The sequence below is a fragment of the Zonotrichia albicollis genome, chromosome 8 (assembly GCF_047830755.1).
Source record: "Zonotrichia albicollis isolate bZonAlb1 chromosome 8, bZonAlb1.hap1, whole genome shotgun sequence".
In the NCBI taxonomy this organism is placed as follows: domain Eukaryota; kingdom Metazoa; phylum Chordata; class Aves; order Passeriformes; family Passerellidae; genus Zonotrichia; species Zonotrichia albicollis.
The window spans coordinates 27,236,497-27,253,207 of record NC_133826.1 but is presented as its reverse complement, the minus strand read 5'-3'; the positions used below and the strand labels follow the sequence as shown (position 1 = coordinate 27,253,207).

At 50.5% G+C, this 16,711-nt stretch overlaps 1 protein-coding gene and 1 long non-coding RNA gene across 4 annotated transcripts in view; one reads left to right on the top strand and one right to left on the bottom strand.

The window, feature by feature from the left end:
* LOC113459672 (uncharacterized) overlaps positions 1-9,796 on the bottom strand; it is a 22,252-nt gene extending 12,456 nt beyond the window's left edge. Inside the window, exon 1 of the long non-coding RNA XR_012581440.1 lies at positions 9,673-9,796. This is a non-coding gene — a long non-coding RNA (uncharacterized LOC113459672). The remainder of the gene's footprint in view (positions 1-9,672) is intronic.
* The window catches only part of SEC16B (SEC16 homolog B, endoplasmic reticulum export factor), a 22,946-nt gene continuing 15,048 nt past the window's right edge, over positions 8,814-16,711 (top strand). Inside the window, exons 1-8 of one of the 3 annotated variants that reach the window (XM_074546349.1) lie at positions 8,814-8,922; positions 11,115-11,439; positions 12,391-12,497; positions 12,999-13,098; positions 13,216-13,312; positions 14,414-14,540; positions 14,898-15,055; positions 15,645-15,706. In XM_074546349.1, coding sequence (XP_074402450.1) covers positions 11,180-11,439; positions 12,391-12,497; positions 12,999-13,098; positions 13,216-13,312; positions 14,414-14,540; positions 14,898-15,055; positions 15,645-15,706 — 911 coding nt within the window. In that variant the 5' untranslated portion in view covers positions 8,814-8,922; positions 11,115-11,179. Of the gene's footprint in view, positions 8,923-9,777; positions 9,872-11,114; positions 11,440-12,390; positions 12,498-12,998; positions 13,099-13,215; positions 13,313-14,413; positions 14,541-14,897; positions 15,056-15,644; positions 15,707-16,711 lie in introns of those variants that run through there. The other 2 variants (XM_074546348.1, XM_074546350.1) reach the window with 2 other exon arrangements.

Genomic DNA, 16,711 nt, shown 5'->3' with positions numbered 1-16,711 from the left:
CCTTTTAAATCTTCTTTCATTGGGTTGGAGCCAGGGAGTCATTAACTCCTGGTTGGGTACTGCAAGGCCAGAATTGTGATGTGCTTAGTGGCAATGCCATAAAAACCCCCTCATTCCTGTACCAAAGGGCTTGTGTTCTTAAAGAATAATGTGTTGGGATAATGCCTTAGAAGTGGATTAGTGGATCCTGATGCTCCTTCATTTGCATTTTCCCCCTGGAGCATGTTTGAAGGTGTTCAAATAATTTATTAAACTTACTCAATGGCATTTTAATCCTTAGGTAATGGCTGAGCTCCACAGAAACATTTACATAGCCACCATCCAGCACACTTTAAGGATGTAGAGCAGAGGAATAGCCAGGAGCTGTTCTGGTCCTGCATTATTTCAACCCCAGGAGTGGAAAGCCCAGACTCAGCTGCAGACTTCTTCACACACCCCATTCTTTCCCTTCCCTCCCTGCAAAGCCTCATGGCCATTTCCACAAATTCTGAGTGAATTTGCAGCTAAATGAAGCCTTCAACCACCTGCTCCAGCACAGGGCCACAGGAAAGGCCATCATCTTCAGGTGTAAGCTGGCTCCTCACAAGGCTGGGAGCTTTTTCCCCAGCCCCCTCCACAGCCCAATTCTGTGTCTGGGCTGCAGTCAGAGCCTATGGCAGCAGAGCATCACAGCTCACTTCCAGCTGCTCCTTCCAGTTTCTGCTGTCAAAAAGAAGCTGAGGCTAATCAGGGTCCCACTGGTGCCCCTTTGGGAGTCACTGCCATAGGGGGTGAAGCACAGGGTGCCCAGAGCAGCTGTGGCTGCCCCTGGCAGTGTCCAAGGTCAGGCTGGACGGGGCTTGGAGCAGGCTGGGACAGTGGAAGGTGTCCCTGCCCATGGCAGGGGGTAGGACAAGATGAGCCTTAAGGCCCCTTCTGAGCCAAACCACTCTGTGGTTGTGTGTCAGAGCAGAGATACAGCTCCATCAGCAGCTGCACAGAAAGGTCTGGGCTGAAATGAGGCCCAAAGTCAGAAAGGTGGCAGGGCACAGGTTTGTGTGCTTTGCACAGGGAATGGAATCCATCCAGCCACCAGCAGTGAGCAGCAAGGAAGGGACAGTGCTCTCCTGCCCTCCCTGCACACAGCCTGCCACATTCCCCGGCATTTTTGCCTGGGGAGAGTGACTGTGCTCCTGACCCTGCATCAGCCCAGCCTGGTCCCAGGAGGGGCCATTACAGACTCGGTTACCTCTGAAAGAGCCACTGCTAACAAAGGGACCCTGAGATGCCACTAACGAGCTGGCTGCTACTCTTTGAAGCTTAACGAGAGAAGCCTGAGCTACAAGGGGCTGTGGAGTCACAACAGTCAGAGCATTTCATCTGTCAATGCTTCAATTTGTCCGTGCTGTGCCCTGCTGTTCCGGCATCAGAGCAGCTCTGGCTCCTGAGCTGCTCCAGCACTGCCCGTGCTGCAATACCCCTCCCGGCTTCCTTCTGCAACTCCAGTCCTGCTTGGCAGTGCCTTGGACCCTGGAGGAAGTTTTTCTAACTCCCATCCATCCTTTAAAAGCTTTGCAAATTCATCACATCATGCACAGCTTCTCATTGTGGAAGAAAAGAAGTGGGTGTTTAGCTTATTTCACTGGTAATAGCAGAAAATGGTCTATTGCAGCAAAGAATTTGTCCAAATAAGCTGTGAGCCATAGCCTTCCTGCAGATAAAATCCAGCTCGTTTGAGTGCCCTGGAAGCACTCTACAGGTATCCACTATTGAAGCATCATTGTACTTTAGATAAATGTGCTGCTTAAAGATAGCTGTCAGCACAGGCTGCTGAATAATGCCTTCATTTTATACACTCAAATTGTTCCCCAAGTTATTGGCAACACCTAAAGTTGGTAGTCTGACAGCAGAAGAATAGCCAGCATGACGGTGGAAGAGCAGGACCCTGACCCTGTGGCACCCACTGAGCTTCCAGCAGTGTTAAAGGGCTTTAATAGGTTACACCCAAGTTACTGCATTTATTAGTTGTCAGTCATCACCCTTCCATCACTCTGCTCTGCTGGAGTCGTGTCTCTGCTGTGCTCAGGTCACACCCCTGGAGGTTCCACATTTCAGTTACACACTGTACATACAGAAATCCCAAATAGGCAGATTTAAAGCCTATATAATAGCATATATTCTTATATAGAATTACACTTACAACAAGTATTTATCACAGAGGGAAGAAATGCTGCTTCCTTCTGCCATTTTTTCTTTTGCTCTTCCTTTACTCACCTAAAAGAATCTTTGAGCCTTGAGAGACTACTACATGCTATAGCCTTACCTTTTCAAGGATAGAGAAGCTTTTCTAAGGCTCCCATTCCTCTTTCACACATATTTATTTAAATTAAAGTTATAAGCACCTTTATTGGCTCATAACTCTCGATTATTTTTTTCAGGTTTTAGCCCCTACTTCTTCATCTGATATATAACTTCAATAATCATTTCAGTTCAGTTCTTTCTTCAACAGCACAGCAGCCTTTAGCTGCTCTGCCTCTCCTTAAGTGCCTCTGGTGCATCCCCACCCTTGGGCTGGGGCTCTAAATAAGCTCGGCCTGGGGGCTTTGCTGCTATCTAAGCCTTGGGTAGCACCACTAATCTCCAGCTCAGCAGTGAGCCTGGCCTTAGTCCCTGCTGCTCTAGGCCTGGCCAAGCCTGTTTGTTTCCCCCAGCCTGGGGACAGACTGACCACCTGGACTCCAGACCTGTTTCATCCCTACAGAAGAGTGCTCAGCACTCTCTCCTCCAGCTCCAACGGGAGATAAAACCTTGGCTTCCTATTTTATATTCCAATGCCAGCAATTTATCACAATTTGTTGCTCTTGCTGTATACTTGCTACCATCCAGGTGGCTCCTGGGTGGCATCTTTCCTGGAGCAGTGCTGTTTGTCCCACTGAGGGCAGCAGGGGCTGTGGCAGAGCTGGGTGGCTTTTGGGGGGACTCTGTGGGATCTGATGCTCCTGTTCCCCCACATCTGGATGGCAGGAGGCACCCTTGGGATCTGTTTCCCATTGGAGCTCCTGCAGCCGAGCCCTGACACCCCAGTGGAGGCTCCTGAGTGCTGTGGGAAGGCTGTGCCTCCCAGCCAGGCTTCCTTCAGCACATCAGGGGTGCAGCCAGCTCTGGGGGGCTGTTCCTGCCTGCTGAGCACTTTGTTATTGCTCCTCCTCCACAGCTGCTCCTCAGCCTCACGCTGGGGTCGCTGAGCAATTTGGGCGAGGAGGGGGCATTGTTGGCCCGGGTGTTTCACACACCCGCTAGGTAGAGTTAGCTGAGGGGGGAACATTGTGACTACCCACAGAGGGTTGGCTTTTTCAGCAACTGTGAAGGATTTCTTTAGTTCCTCAAAATGTCTGGAGTTTTAGTACTTACAATCAGCAAAAATTGGCATGGAATATCAACGGAGCACAGCTTTCAGAAACTCATTTTCTTTTTCCTTTCAAACTGACAATGGGATTTTAAGAAAAACTTTGAATAATGGATATACTTTTGAATAATGGATGTTTCACAGCCAAAGTCCCTTGACTTTTCTTTCTGTGCCTGAATGAGAAGCCTTTTAATTGCACAACACGTGGCGAGGAGGTACAAAACGCTTTGTGTCTTGTGCTGCTGATTAACTGATGCATACACTCCCATTAAACATTCAGAGAGGGCTAAGTGTATCCCAGCCTGAAGCTGTGTGCTATGCACGTTGGGTTTTTATCAGTTGAGACTCTGGCATGAGATGTTTTGTGATTTTCCTTGTCTCTGTCATGGCTGCTCATTATTTCCCCTCTTTTGTGAGTGTGTATACTTTGGATCTTTTCTCTTTCTGGGGAGGCGTTCTTCCACCTGGAGAGCTTGTAGCTTGTGCTCTGGGCTTGTGCAATGGCTGTGAGGTCACCTTGTGAAGTGAAGAAGACTGCTGAGAGTGTGGAATAAACCCTGTTTTCCAAAATAGCAGTGTGGGTTTTTTTCTTTTTATTTTGTTGGTTTGATTTTTTGGGCTTTTTCTTGCAAGAGTTTTCCTGAGAAATGGTGAAAGAGGTGCCTGGTGCCTTTGCAAGGCTGGATGTTCTGTCATGGTGAGATGGAGAAGCTGCAGTGCACGGAGCAATTTGAGCCCCCTGGAAATTGCTAATGTGGGATGCAGGCAGGGGAATTAGCAGGAGCAGCAGTGGTCTGGGTCTTCGTTGCTCTCATTCCATCATTTTGCTGTCTGTCCCTGGAGCTGGCACTTCTCCAAGTTAATTCAGCTTTCATGAAAGTTTAACTCTGCTGCAGAAGGGAAAAGACAAGTCACTGTGGCCCTGAAAAATGTAAAGGGTGGTTTGGGGTCAAGTTTTCTTGTCCTCAGTTTCCCCAGGTCTTGGTGCAGTGCCCAGCTCTTTGAGTGAGCCCAGATAGGCTCAGCAGAGTGAAACCCTGTGTGTTAGTACTTCTCTAACTTCTGTTTGCAAAAAAAAACCCCAACAAACCCCAAAACTTTAAACAATGACCCCATCAGCTTCCCAGTTTTCTTTCCAAGCCCAAATTCAGGCTGAGGACCAAGCCTCAATGCATAAATGCTGCTGGAGCCTGGCTCTGTCCTGCTCCCAGCTCTCTTCGTCCTGGCTGGGAGGGACTTCAGCTCAGTTTATAGAGTGAAATCCTCTGACTCTGGACTATTCAAACTCTTGGGATTACTGCACAGAAGACCTACAGAGGCACCCTGGGGTGGCCCAGATGGTCCTCTGGGCTCCCTGCTATCAGGATTTTCTCTTTCACTGAGGGGTTTTTGCGGTCCTTGCCTCTTCAAGCCATGGGAGACTGCCAGCAGGGTTTCTGGCTTTAAACAGAGCTTATTCTCTCTCAATTTTGCAGCTTCTTGCTTCGAGTACAACTGCAATTTAGCTTTATTTCGCAAAATCTGACATGACTGGAGACCGTGATTTACTGGCCTTGGAGGATATGGTGTATGTAACTGTGCAGGGCATAAGTGGCTTTTCATGGCAGAGGAGTCATAAATTGAGATGAGAAAAAACGAGGGAAATGGGTTAGTGTCCAACTTTACAAGGCAGCAGTAGGAACAGGACGCAGGCAGGTGATCTGTAACTGTCACGGGGCTTTATTGCCCCTGATTGCCTGCAATAAAGCTCCTCGAGCAGGGTTCAGGTGCCTGGAGAGACACAAGATGGCAATGTTCTCAAAAGGACACCCTGCAGCTTCCCGGGGCTGAGGGTGTCCAGCTGATCAGCTTGCCCTGCTCTGGCACTTGATGGGGACCCTGGGAAGGGTCTGTGGCTGGTCACCCCTCCATGGCCACCAAGAAAGGAGCCTGGGGGTGAGGAGGGATGTGGAAGTGTCTGGGGGCACCAGCTTGAGGTGAGCTGGTGTTGCCCTGGCCTCAATCCAGAGCTTGGCATCCCTGCCCTGCTTCTCCATGGCACACACACCAGGAGGTGTTGTGGCAGCAGTTGTGGCCACTGGGGTTTCTTCTTTTGACATCTGCATCCCCTCTTTGCCTTCTGTGCCCTCCACACCTTCCAACAGACCCAGATCCAGAAGGACATTTTAAACACAGAATAACAACCTTCTCTTGGCTGTTTTTTTTCTCCTTTTTTTTTTTTTTGGCTTGGTTTTACTTAATGCCACAAGAATATCTGCAGGATTTGTCCCACTTAAAAATTAATTTTCCCTGGTTGAGCAGGGGGTGGTGTGGGGTAGGTGGAAGAATTGCCTCTGCTTTATTGTTTGGTGTTTTTTTTTTTTTTTTTTTGCATTTGCCTGACAAATATTTCTGGGTCCCTTGGCATTATATGTTAATTTTCAGCTTAAAGGTTGTAAGGCATTGCAATGTGGCACGGGAAGGGGTGGTGTGACAGTCTCCAGGCTGCCTGTGCTCGTTTTATCCGCAAATGGCTGCATTTGCAATGTGTAATGATCTCTGTAAGGCAGTTAGAAGTGAGATAAACATCAATTTTATGGCTGGGAAAACATAAGGGGTGTTGCACAGGAAAACGAGAGGACCTGAATACTGAAAACTCTCCGGCCTCCTCACTCTCTGCTGTTGGGTTTGGCTCTTGTCTCTCCATAGATCCCTGTGCATCCCAATCCCTCCTGTGCTGGGTCCAGGCTGGTGAGGTGCTGCAAGCCAGCCTTGAAGGGATGCAGGAGCTGCACAGCCTCTCCTTTAAGGGTGGGGGATGCAGGTAACCAGGATTTAGTATTCCCAGCCAGGTGTTCTGGAGGGTTAGCTGAAGTGGGAATGAAGACCAAGATTAGGAAGTTTTTTAGGATTTGTTTTGTAACAGGAGCTCCCACACAAGGCTGAGGTCACGGTTCTGGGGCATCCAGACTGAGGATGTGTTTTGAGTTTCACAAATAACAAATAACAGCTTTTTGCAGCTCTCTTTCTTCACCAGATACGATGCAGGGTACAAAATGCTTTTTCTAATATGCTGAATGCCTCTGGAATGCAATTAATATTCTTGCCTAAGTCTCCAAAAATTAACAGGCGTGTCTGGAAGCTGCTGAACGTGGCTGTGTGTGCAGGGGGGTGCTGGGGAGGGACAGCTGGAAACAACCTCACATGGGGAAGGAAGGTGCAAAACCATGGCTGGGAACTGGAGCTCCCAGAGTGGCTGCAGAAAAACAGGGAGAGTCCCCCCATGGGCAGATCACAGCCACAGGATGGTGCTGAGGCTTGTAGGTGGGAGCAGACCCCACCCCAGCTGCTTTAGGTGGCACCACCTTCCTCCCACCAGCATGCCCATGGCCTGGGGAGCTCCAAATGCCACCCCCCAGCTGGAGCAAGGGCTCTCCCAGCTCCTTCCCTTTGAGCCTGACAGGGGTGATCCAGCTAATTATTAATGAGCTGCCGTTGAGACTGATTGGGGATGAGGGCTCTCCCCATGTGCTGCAGGTGCTCAGCCTGCCTGGGAACCTGAGCCTGGGTGGTTTTTATTTTCTTGCTCTGTGTGACATGGAATAGGCTGCCAAAAGCTGGCAGCATATTCAGGGCTGGTGTTTTTTGCTGTGTAGAATATTTAAAATGAGTTTTCACATTTTATGTAGCTCATCTGCTACTTCCATTTCTCCCTGCATGATGCTCAAGACATCTCCACACAAAAAAAAAAGAAGCATTTGTTTACATATATATTTTTCACATTTATAAGTGGCTGAAGCTCAGAGATTAACAAAGCTTCCTATCAATTCTGCTTTAAAAAAAAATAAACCTCATCTCAGAACCAAGTAGAAACAACATAAATCACCTCAAAATAGCTTCAGGTGCTGAAGCCACCTGAATTTCTTCTCTTGGGTTACAAAGGTTTCAGATGAGGTTGGGTTTTCTGTGGGGGACTGACCTGAGAGCCTGGGGCTGGCTGTGATCAGGGCCCCAAGGAGCTGCACAAACACACCGAGGGCATGAAGAAAAATGTTTTCCACCTAATCTTGTTACTGTAACAACAGCAGTGAAATCTTTTAAAGCAGAAAAATGTGATGTTTTAACGTGATAGTGGTGTCCCTTCAGCTCTGTGACAAATGTTATCTGCTGCCTGCATTGCAAGGGTTCTGTAAGCTTGATGGCAGTCCTAGGGCACAGGGCTTCCATTTCCAAGGAAGCTATGACTCCTTTAAAATAGTCATTTTTTGGCAAGATGTGATGACGTTGAAAGGTTATCCGTTTCTTCCCCTCTTTCTAGCTCATGTGAGCCTTCTTTCTCTGTTTTTACTTCTGTCACTTTTCATTCCCCAGCTCCTTTTCTTGGCTCTTTCTTTTTCCAACACTTTCCTGCTTTTGCCTAAAGTTGGTGCTCCCCATCCATTTTAAACCACTTCTGCTCAAAGCTTTGTGTTGGTGGTAGAGTTTCTCACCTCTTCTTCCCCTAGCAAGAACAGGAATTGTTTCCACACATCTCAAACACAAGCATCACAAGCTGCAGCTGCTTTTATGCAAGACAAGCTCCCAAATCTTCCTTGTAATCCAAACCTCCCAGGTTAGGCTGCCAACAGCAGCCTGAGGATCACAGAGATGGAGTAGTTTGGGTTGGAAAGGATTTTTAAAGGTCATCCAGTCCAACTCCCCTTGCAGTGAGCAGGGACATCTTCAAGCAGATCAGTTTTCTCAGAGCCCCATCCAACCTGACATTCAACACCTCAGGGATCCAGGGGCAGCCACAGCTTCTGTGGGCAGCCTGTGCCAGGGGCTCACCACCCTCACTGTAAAAAACTCCTTCCTTATATCTCATTTAAATTGACTCCCCTCTCCAGCATCTTTATGTGATGCTGATTGAGCCCTGCAGGCTCCCAGTATAGATTTGTGTTGTTGCTAGAAAACAGATTGGAAATATCCAGCAATCACCTCTTGGCTAAAAAAACCCTAAAATTATTAGCCAGAAACCAAGTGGAATTATGTTATTTATATTTATGAAATATCCTATCAATTTGTGTATTTTTAAAGTGTGACTCTCATAGTTCCTAGGGATGCTTTCTTGCTTTCCCTGAGCCCTGATCTGTCCATGACAGACCTTTTACTTCAAAACCTCCTGAAGTTTTGAAGGGCAGCTGTAAAATGAAGAGGAGATGCTTAATTTCATTCTACTGCAGCAGCTCAGCAGCACAAAGACAGCTCTGCCCTGGTTTGTGTTTCTCCCAGTCGGGTTTCTGTATGGCTGAGTGCTAAGGATATTTTTTTACTTGAAATCTTGAATTCTGCAGAGACTGAGTGCTTATTTCTCAGAATCACCAGGGAAAATTTCTTACTCTCCCAGCAGGGTGGAAATTTCAAGGTCTGAAGCTATAATATATGTAGTCTTTCAACATCATTAAAGGAGGGGGTTTCTGACAGTGCCACCATGATACAAAGCAAACTCTCCTGCCTGTGAATCCCAAATCAGTCAGTGCTGTGATGTTCCAGTGGAGGCTTCAGGAATGGGGCAGAAGGTGAGACATCACTAAACTGCTGGGTGGTAGATGATGGACCTCATATCTCGCTTTTAATGTGGTTTTCTGTGACATCATTTGCCTTAATTTGCTCATTTTCTCAGTTTTTAAGGAGCCATGGGGAGTTCAGGATGGGGTCTCCAGGCAGAATTTCTGGTCACTTAGAGAACAAGGCCATTATAGTGTTATAATGACTGAGATGAGGCAGTGCTGGGGTGGAGCCCAGCTCCATCCTGCCCAAATTCTGCCCTGGGCAGGACATGGTGGGATGGATTTTATTTGCTTGACTTGTGGCTGGGTCTGAATGAAACCAATCAGGTTTTATTTATTTATTTATTGTTATTGTTATTATTTAGGAGATGAGAGGATGTATCAAGGAAGACACTTCATAGAATCCTGGAATGGCTGGGGTTGGAAGGGACCTTAAAGCCCATCTCATTCCACCCCCTGCCATGGGCAGGGACACCTTCCACTGTCCCAGGCTGCTCCAAGCCCCCTCCAAGCTGGCCATGGACACTTCCAGGGATCCAGGGGCAGCCACAGCTTCTCTGGGCACCCTGTGCCAGGGCCTCCCCACCCTCACAGGGAAAAATTCCCTCCTCACATCTAATCTAAATCTCTGCTCTTACAGCTTAAAGCTGTTCACCTTTGTCCTTTCACTATCAGCCCCTACTTACTTCACAGCATTAAAAAACTCCCCAGGAGAAATATCTGGGTTTTTCTGGGCTCAGAGGGCTGCGTGCTCCTTACCTGGGGTGGGAGGAGACCCAAGAGATGGGAGAGGTGACCCTCAGGATGCAAAGAGCAGCAGGAATCCCCGGGGAGTCGAGCGTGCGGCCGGCACGGGGTGGAGGAGCAGGGGCTGCCCTTTGCCCCCTGGCCCATGTGGAAGTGGACTTTGGAAGTGGCAACAGGGAGCAGAGGAAGGGCCCTGACAGTCTCTGAGCAGGTGTGTGTGGCTGCTGAGGGGGGAGCATGGTGGTGGGAGCCCCTGGCCAAAATTTGGGGTGGGCCCTCGGTGGGACTGGAATAATGGGTGCCTGGATGTTTGTGGCTGGGGGCTGTTTAGGGCCAGGGTTTACCTGGATGTCACCTAGAGAGCCACAAACTGAGCCACCTCTGTTCAGACCTGTGTGTTTTCCAGTTCTGAAATTACCCCAAAGTGCCCTAAACTTTGAGGGGGAGGAGTGAGGAGGGGTTCAGGCAGCATCTGGCCATCTCCCTGTGTTGGGGAGGCCTGGAGTGGTGGGGGCACTTGGGGTACTGATGCTGCAAGAGGAGATGGGGGGGGCTTGAGGGTGACATCCCCCTGGCAGCTGGGGCTTCACCCATGTGCCACCCTGGGCTCTCCTCAGGATTTCCTCTTCTGCATGGCACTGCTATAACCAAATCTGGTGCCCACTTGGAATTCTGAAAGGCAGGAGGAAATCCCTGTTTCCACCCCATCCCATAGCTCACAAGAACAAAGCTCCTTTTCTCCCTGCTTGCTCTTTTCTTTGAGCAAAACTCCTTGTCCTGCCCAAAGCTTTGCCCCCTTAGTGCATATCAGAGGGAGTTTCACTGCCTGTCACAGAGGGGAGGGGGATTTCTCACCCTCACAGCTTGAGGGGGCTGTGAGGGCAGGAGGCTCCTACCTATAAGAGGGCTTTTTAAGGTAAGGACAAATTTTATGGCAGAGCCTGTAGCAATAGGGCAAGGGGTGATGGTTTTAAACTGAAAGAGGAGAGATTCAGGTTAGGTATTGGGAAGAAATTCTTTCCTGTGAGGGTGGTGAGGCCCTGGCACAGGTTGCCCAGAGAAGCTCCTCATCTCTGGAAGTGCTCAACAACAGGTTGGATGGGGCTTTGGGCAATCTGGTCTAATGGAAGGTGTCCCTGCCCATGGCAGGGGTTTGGAACTAGATGATTTTTAAGGTGACTTTCAACCCAAACCATTCTGAGATTCTTGTTCTGGATAGAGATGGATATGTGCTGCTTTCAAAGGCAGACCATTGCATCCTGGTGTTTTAAGGGAAGCTACAAGTTAAGCGAGATATAGAGATGACTTTTCCTTGCCTCTGGGTATTTTGGAAAGGTTCCTGGGTTTCCAGGAAGCTCCTAAAAAGCAGAGAGTAGCTGGCAAAAGGCTTCAAAGGGGGCTTTGAGTGGGTTGAAAAGCTGCTGATCAAACACTCTGTGACTTGTCATTTGCAGGCCACTAAAGCCATTTGGGGCTCAGGCTCCCCAGACCCAGAGAGGATTTGGCTGGCAGGCAGGTGATGGAGCCCTGGGCCCCAGCCCACTCACCCCAGCCCCGGGAGAGGCCGGCAGCGCGGGGCTCGTGGGCAGAGGGGCTCCCCAGTGCCCCGGCCCCGCTGCGGCGGCACCTCCTGCACGCAGGGCAGGCTCCAAGGCCCGGCTCCTGGCACGGGAGGCACGGCCCTGGTCACCCCTGGGATGAGGGACAGCACCCCCACGGTGACACCCGCCGGCCGGCGTCCCGCGCTGACAGCACCTACCCCAGCCAGCCCCACGCCAGGTGAGAGCCCTTGGTCCCTCTCGTGGAAACCTCAAAATAACAGCTGCCCATTGCACTGCTCACAGGTCCTGCCCTTGTGACTACAGAGGGTCAGGAGGTGATGTCCAGCTATTCAAGCAGCCCCATGACTTCTGTATTTAAGGCTGTATAGCATTTGCAGCTCTTCTTAAAACTGTGGCTTCTGTGGTTGGTGTTTGACAAGCTCAGCCTCAGCCCTGAGGTGCATTTTTCTTACAGGTATGATTAAATGCAGTTCTTTTTTCCTAAGTGCAAGGTGAACAATAAAAATACAAGTGGTAATATAGGAGCAAGAGGCAGCCTGCAAGCTCAGCTGCTGAAACAGTGAAGAGTGGACGGATAAAATGTGGGCTGTAGGATGTTCTCAGTGCTGAGAAAGAGATTCCAGCTAATCTGGCTTGATTTGCCTGAGTTATTGCCCTCAGTGAGTTATGGAGTCGGTACGTGGGGGTTTGTGCTGAGGTCGTGTGATGCAGATGGGATATTAGGAAGTAAATTTTCTCTCTGAGGGTGGTGAGGCTCTGGCACAGGTTGCCCAGAGAAGCTGTGGCTGCTCTGTCCCTGGAAGTGTTCAAGGCCAGGTTAGACAGGGCTTGGAGCACCTTGGGTTAGTGGAAGGTGTCCCTGCCCGTGGCAGGGGTTGAAATGAGATGACCTTAAAGGTCCCTTGGAATCCAAACCATTATTGGATTCTGTAAAACTGGGCATCACCTGTAACTGCAGGTTTCTTATAGCTGGGGGCAGCAAAGCATCCAAACCTCACCCTTCTCCTTCCAGGTGTGATGCTGGATCAGTTCCTGGCCCTGCCAGAGCAGGGGACCTGGCTTTATTTCCATCCCCTTTGCTGCCTCCAAAGGTCCTGAGCAGGTGGGACCCTAAATGTGACCCTGGAACCCTTTCTCCCCCAGATCAGTGTGTTGTGTTGTTTTCCAGGCAGGGCTATGAAGATCCCCACTGGCAGTATCCTGCGGCTGGCAACAGCGATGGCTACTCCTACCAAAGCCACCAGTGGCAGCCAGTGGCATGGCAGGATGACAGAGGTATGGGCTCATCCTTTGGGCATGCAGGCAGCTTGCAGGAGAAGTGATGCTTCCCCCAGGATGGGTTCTTCTCCCAAGGCTTGCACACATCCAGGGCTCTCTCCTGCCCACTCTCCTGGGTGCTGGTGGATGCTCTGTGCAGCGCTGGCTCCCTGTCTGCATTTAGGAAATGTGAGCAGGAGCTAGGGGCACCCAAGGGATGTTTGATCTTCATGACCATGGCTAAAAACCTGTGTCATTCCTGGTTTGATGGTGCTGTGTGATCAGAGGCCAGGGTCTCTTTGCTGTTTCTGGACTGAACAGAAGAGGAGGGAGGAGAGAGAAAAGGACATCAATGCTGTGCTGGCAAATGTGCACAAGGCATTATTATCATATCTCCAATGTGTTGGGATCATTTGGAAGCAAACTGAGTGGGCATGGCAAATTGCCTTTCTTGTGGATTTTCTTCTGCAACTTCACTGTTGCTCTGGAGGGGTGATGCTGACTCTTGATTCTCCCTAGACGTGAGGCAGGGAGAGTCTCATGGCAAGAGTTACCGGGACCAGCACTACTACAGGGGCTACCACCCCAACCTGGCCACGGGCCCCCCAGGGCACCACAGGTAAAGCTGGGGAGTCTGGGCTGCCCTGTGAAACCACCTGCTGCAAAATGAGCGGGTTTGTGGGTGGTTCAAAAATCTCAGACCTTCAGTGTGTCCTCCCTTTGCTCCCGCCTGCAGGACCTACAACTTCTATGAGGATAATTACACCTCGACTGCCAGGAGGGAAGGAACCCTCAGCAGTGATTCAGGGGAGGCTGATGGCTGGTCCAAAGAGGTAAACTCAAGATGGGCAGGGGTGGAGGACAAGAATGTCTCAGAGATTTGGGAACAATCCATGTGTCCCCCTCCAGCTGAGAAGAGGGCCCCTTTGCAATGTGCACTCAGTGCCTGACAGTCCCTGGGGATTATTGCAGTGGGTTTTTAGTGTTTGTGTTCTTTCCATCTGCTGGGCTGTCCCTTCCCCAGGGGCAGGGCTGTATGCTCAGCCCAGGAGCAGCACAGAAATCCAGGCTTAGTGGGATGTTCTGCAATGGAGCTGGGGAAGGGTCTGGAGCACAAGGAGAGGCAGAGAGGACTGTGAGGGCTCAGCCTGGAGGAAAGTAGGCTCAGGGGTGACCTTGTCACTCTCCACAATTCCCAGGAGGCTGTAGCCAGGTGGGGATCAGGCTCCTCCCCACAGAACAAGTGACAGAACACGAGGAAACAGCTTTAAGTTGTGCCAGGGAAGGTTTAGGTTGGATACTAGGAAAAATTTCTTCAACAAAAGGGTTGTCAAATCCTGGCATAGGCTGCCCAGGGATGTAGTAGAGGCATCATCCCTGGGGGAATTTTAAAGACATGTAGATGTGGCAGCTGGGGACATGGTTTAGTGGAGAACATGGCAGTGCTGGATTAATGGTAGGACTCAGTCTTAGAGAGCTTTTCCAACCTTAATGATTCCATGATTCCACGATTCTAGCCCTCCGAGGTAGCTGACAGCTGTGTGTCATTGTCAGCTCTGGCCACCAAGTCATGCTCCATTCACACTTTGTCCTGACTGCTGGGTTTTGCCAAGAGAAAATTAAAAGATCAAATCAAAGCTACTCTGGTGATTTTGCTCCTGGGTGGTGCTTTTTTGGGTTTCCAAGCCCCATCTCCTTGGCTGTGGTGAGGAGCTCATGTTAGGGCTAGGAAAGCTGTCAGACTACAGCTGTGGCTGATATAAATTCCTTTCCCAAGCTGGTGTAGGGTGTGAGCTGCTGGGATGGGAATTGGCTGTGCTGTTCCTGCTGGGCACTTCCCTGCAGCAGCAGAGCCCCCCTCACTGCCTGGGGGCAGGAAATCAGCAGTGTCCCTAGCTTCTGAGCCAGGTTGGTGTGCTCTCCCTCCCTTGCAGCCCAGCCTGCTCCTGCAGTACCAAGAGTCAGGACTCAGCTCCAGCAGCCATGAGCTCAGCCAGTACATCCGAGATGGTGCTGATGACTACAGCCCTGGAATGGGGTCCTGGAATGTGGGACAAACAGGTCAGGTGGAATAGGGGGCTCTAACAAGGGGGAAGCAAGGGAATAAATGGCTGGTGTAGGATATTGGCTGTTTCTCAGCTGAGTCCTCTCCTGGAGGAGGTTGTGCAGGCACAAGGCATGACTGGGGGGCTGCAGGGTGGGTGGATGGTCCAGGGGCTCTGCCTGGGTAGGTTTAGGAGCTGCTGTGCACATCTGCTGCTTTGGGGGACAATTCTTGCACAGAGGTGTCAGTGGAGGGACACCTAATTTGGGGGACAAGTTTGGGACTGGTCAAGTTTGGGACTGGTGAAGTCCTCCACAGTGGATGTGGTGTGTGATCAGTGTGAGTGGCTCACAGTGGCCTGTGTGTCATTGCAGGGGAGCCCTCGGTGTCCACCCCACCCCCAGCAGTCCCCCTCAAGTTCCCACAGCTGCACACAGCACTGTGCTTTGGAGCTGGGGGCCACCTGGTGCTGGTGTGTCCCCACCACCCTGCTGAGAGACAGCTGCCCCGTGTCGAGCTGCACAGCCTGGAGGTAGGACACAGCTGGCCCTCCAGGCCCCCTGTCCCCTCCCTGGAGTGGCTCCTGTCACCCTGAGGGATGCAGGCATGGTTCATAACCCCAGCAGCCTCCTCAGCAGCCTTCCCATTCCTTGCTCCCATCTTCTGTCCAACCCACATGGACATCTGAGTCTCCATTGTGTCTCCAGTCTGTGCCTGGGTGGTGCTTTCAGCCTTCAGCTCTGTAAGCCTGGGTACCTGTGACCTGCTCACAGTGATCCCTTCTCATGGGGACAGATGTGGTTTGTCCCTCTCCAAAGGACAACTCCACTCATCTTCCCGAGGTGCTCCAATACAGGGGCCTTGTCCATGCCCTGAGTCTCCCGCAGCATTCCAGTCTCCTGTTTTACCTCCAGAAGGAGGCAGATTTTGACCTTTCTTTACTGGACCTTAGCACTGGAGTCCGTGTGGTAGCTCAGGCTCTATGCTCTGTGGTTACCTGATGACAGCACAGGGTTCACTGGCACTGTTGAATCCTTGGCCATGGCACCGGCTTCCAATAGCCCAGGGGGGGCTGATCTGATTGCTGGAGGCCAGCTGCTGAATTTACTTTTGTTTTTCAGGCAATCCTTCATGGCACAGAAGAGCTGGAGGAGCTGCAAGCCTTCCCTGGGCCCCTGGCCAGGTATGGCAGCACAGCTCCAGGAGCTGTGTTCTCCTGGCTGTCTCCTTCATGAGGAGATGTGAGCTCCAGGCAGACTCAGAGGGTCCCTGTGGTTTTGAGTTATTCACAAAGGCCATGTCTAAGTTCAGGCTGGGAGCCCAGCCCCTTTGATGCAGTCTAGGCTGGTTTGGGTAGTGGGATATGGTATTTTCAATATTCATAGGATGTGGGTTTAGTGTGGTTTGTACATCTGACCTTATTTTGTACTCATTTTGTCTCAGAAAAATGATTTTTTTTTTGTTTCTTTGGACATCTGAAGCTCTGGGTCAACCTGTGGCTTAGCTTTTCCAAAAGGTTTTGTCCCCTGAGATGGCTGAGCCACAGCAGGGTCAGACCCACTATGTTCCTTCATCCAGTGTGAGCCTGGGGATGAATCAGGGGTGCTGCATCAGGTTGTCTCTATTTTTGGCCACTCCCAGCCAAGGCAGGGAGAGAAAAGGAAAAAGCATTCACCAAGCAAAAGGGCTGTGCATACACAGAAGCTGCAGGGAATATCTGGAGCTTCCCCTGTGAGCTCTCATGAGACCCACCTGGAGTGCTGCAAGCAGGTCTGGTGCCACCAGCACAGGAAGGACATGGAACAAGTCCAGAGGAGGATAAAGGGACTGGATAAACCTCCCTATGCAGACAGGCTGAGGAAGTTGGGCCTGGAGAAGAGAAGGTTGTGTGGAGACATCACAGCCCCTTCCAGTATCTGAAACGGCTACAAGCAAGCCAGAGAGGGTCTCATTGTCAGCAACTGTAGAGACAGGACAAAGGGCAGCAAGTGCAAATTGGAAGAGGGGAACTTTAGGTTGGACATATGGAAGAAATTCTTCCCTGTGAGGGTAGTAAGGCCTCAGGTTGCCCAGAGATGTGGTGGATGCTCTATCCCTGGAAGTGTTCAAGGCCAAACTGGACAGGGCTTGGTCTAGTGGAAGGTGGGGGGTTGGACTAGATGAGCTTTAAAGCTCCCTTTCAAACCCC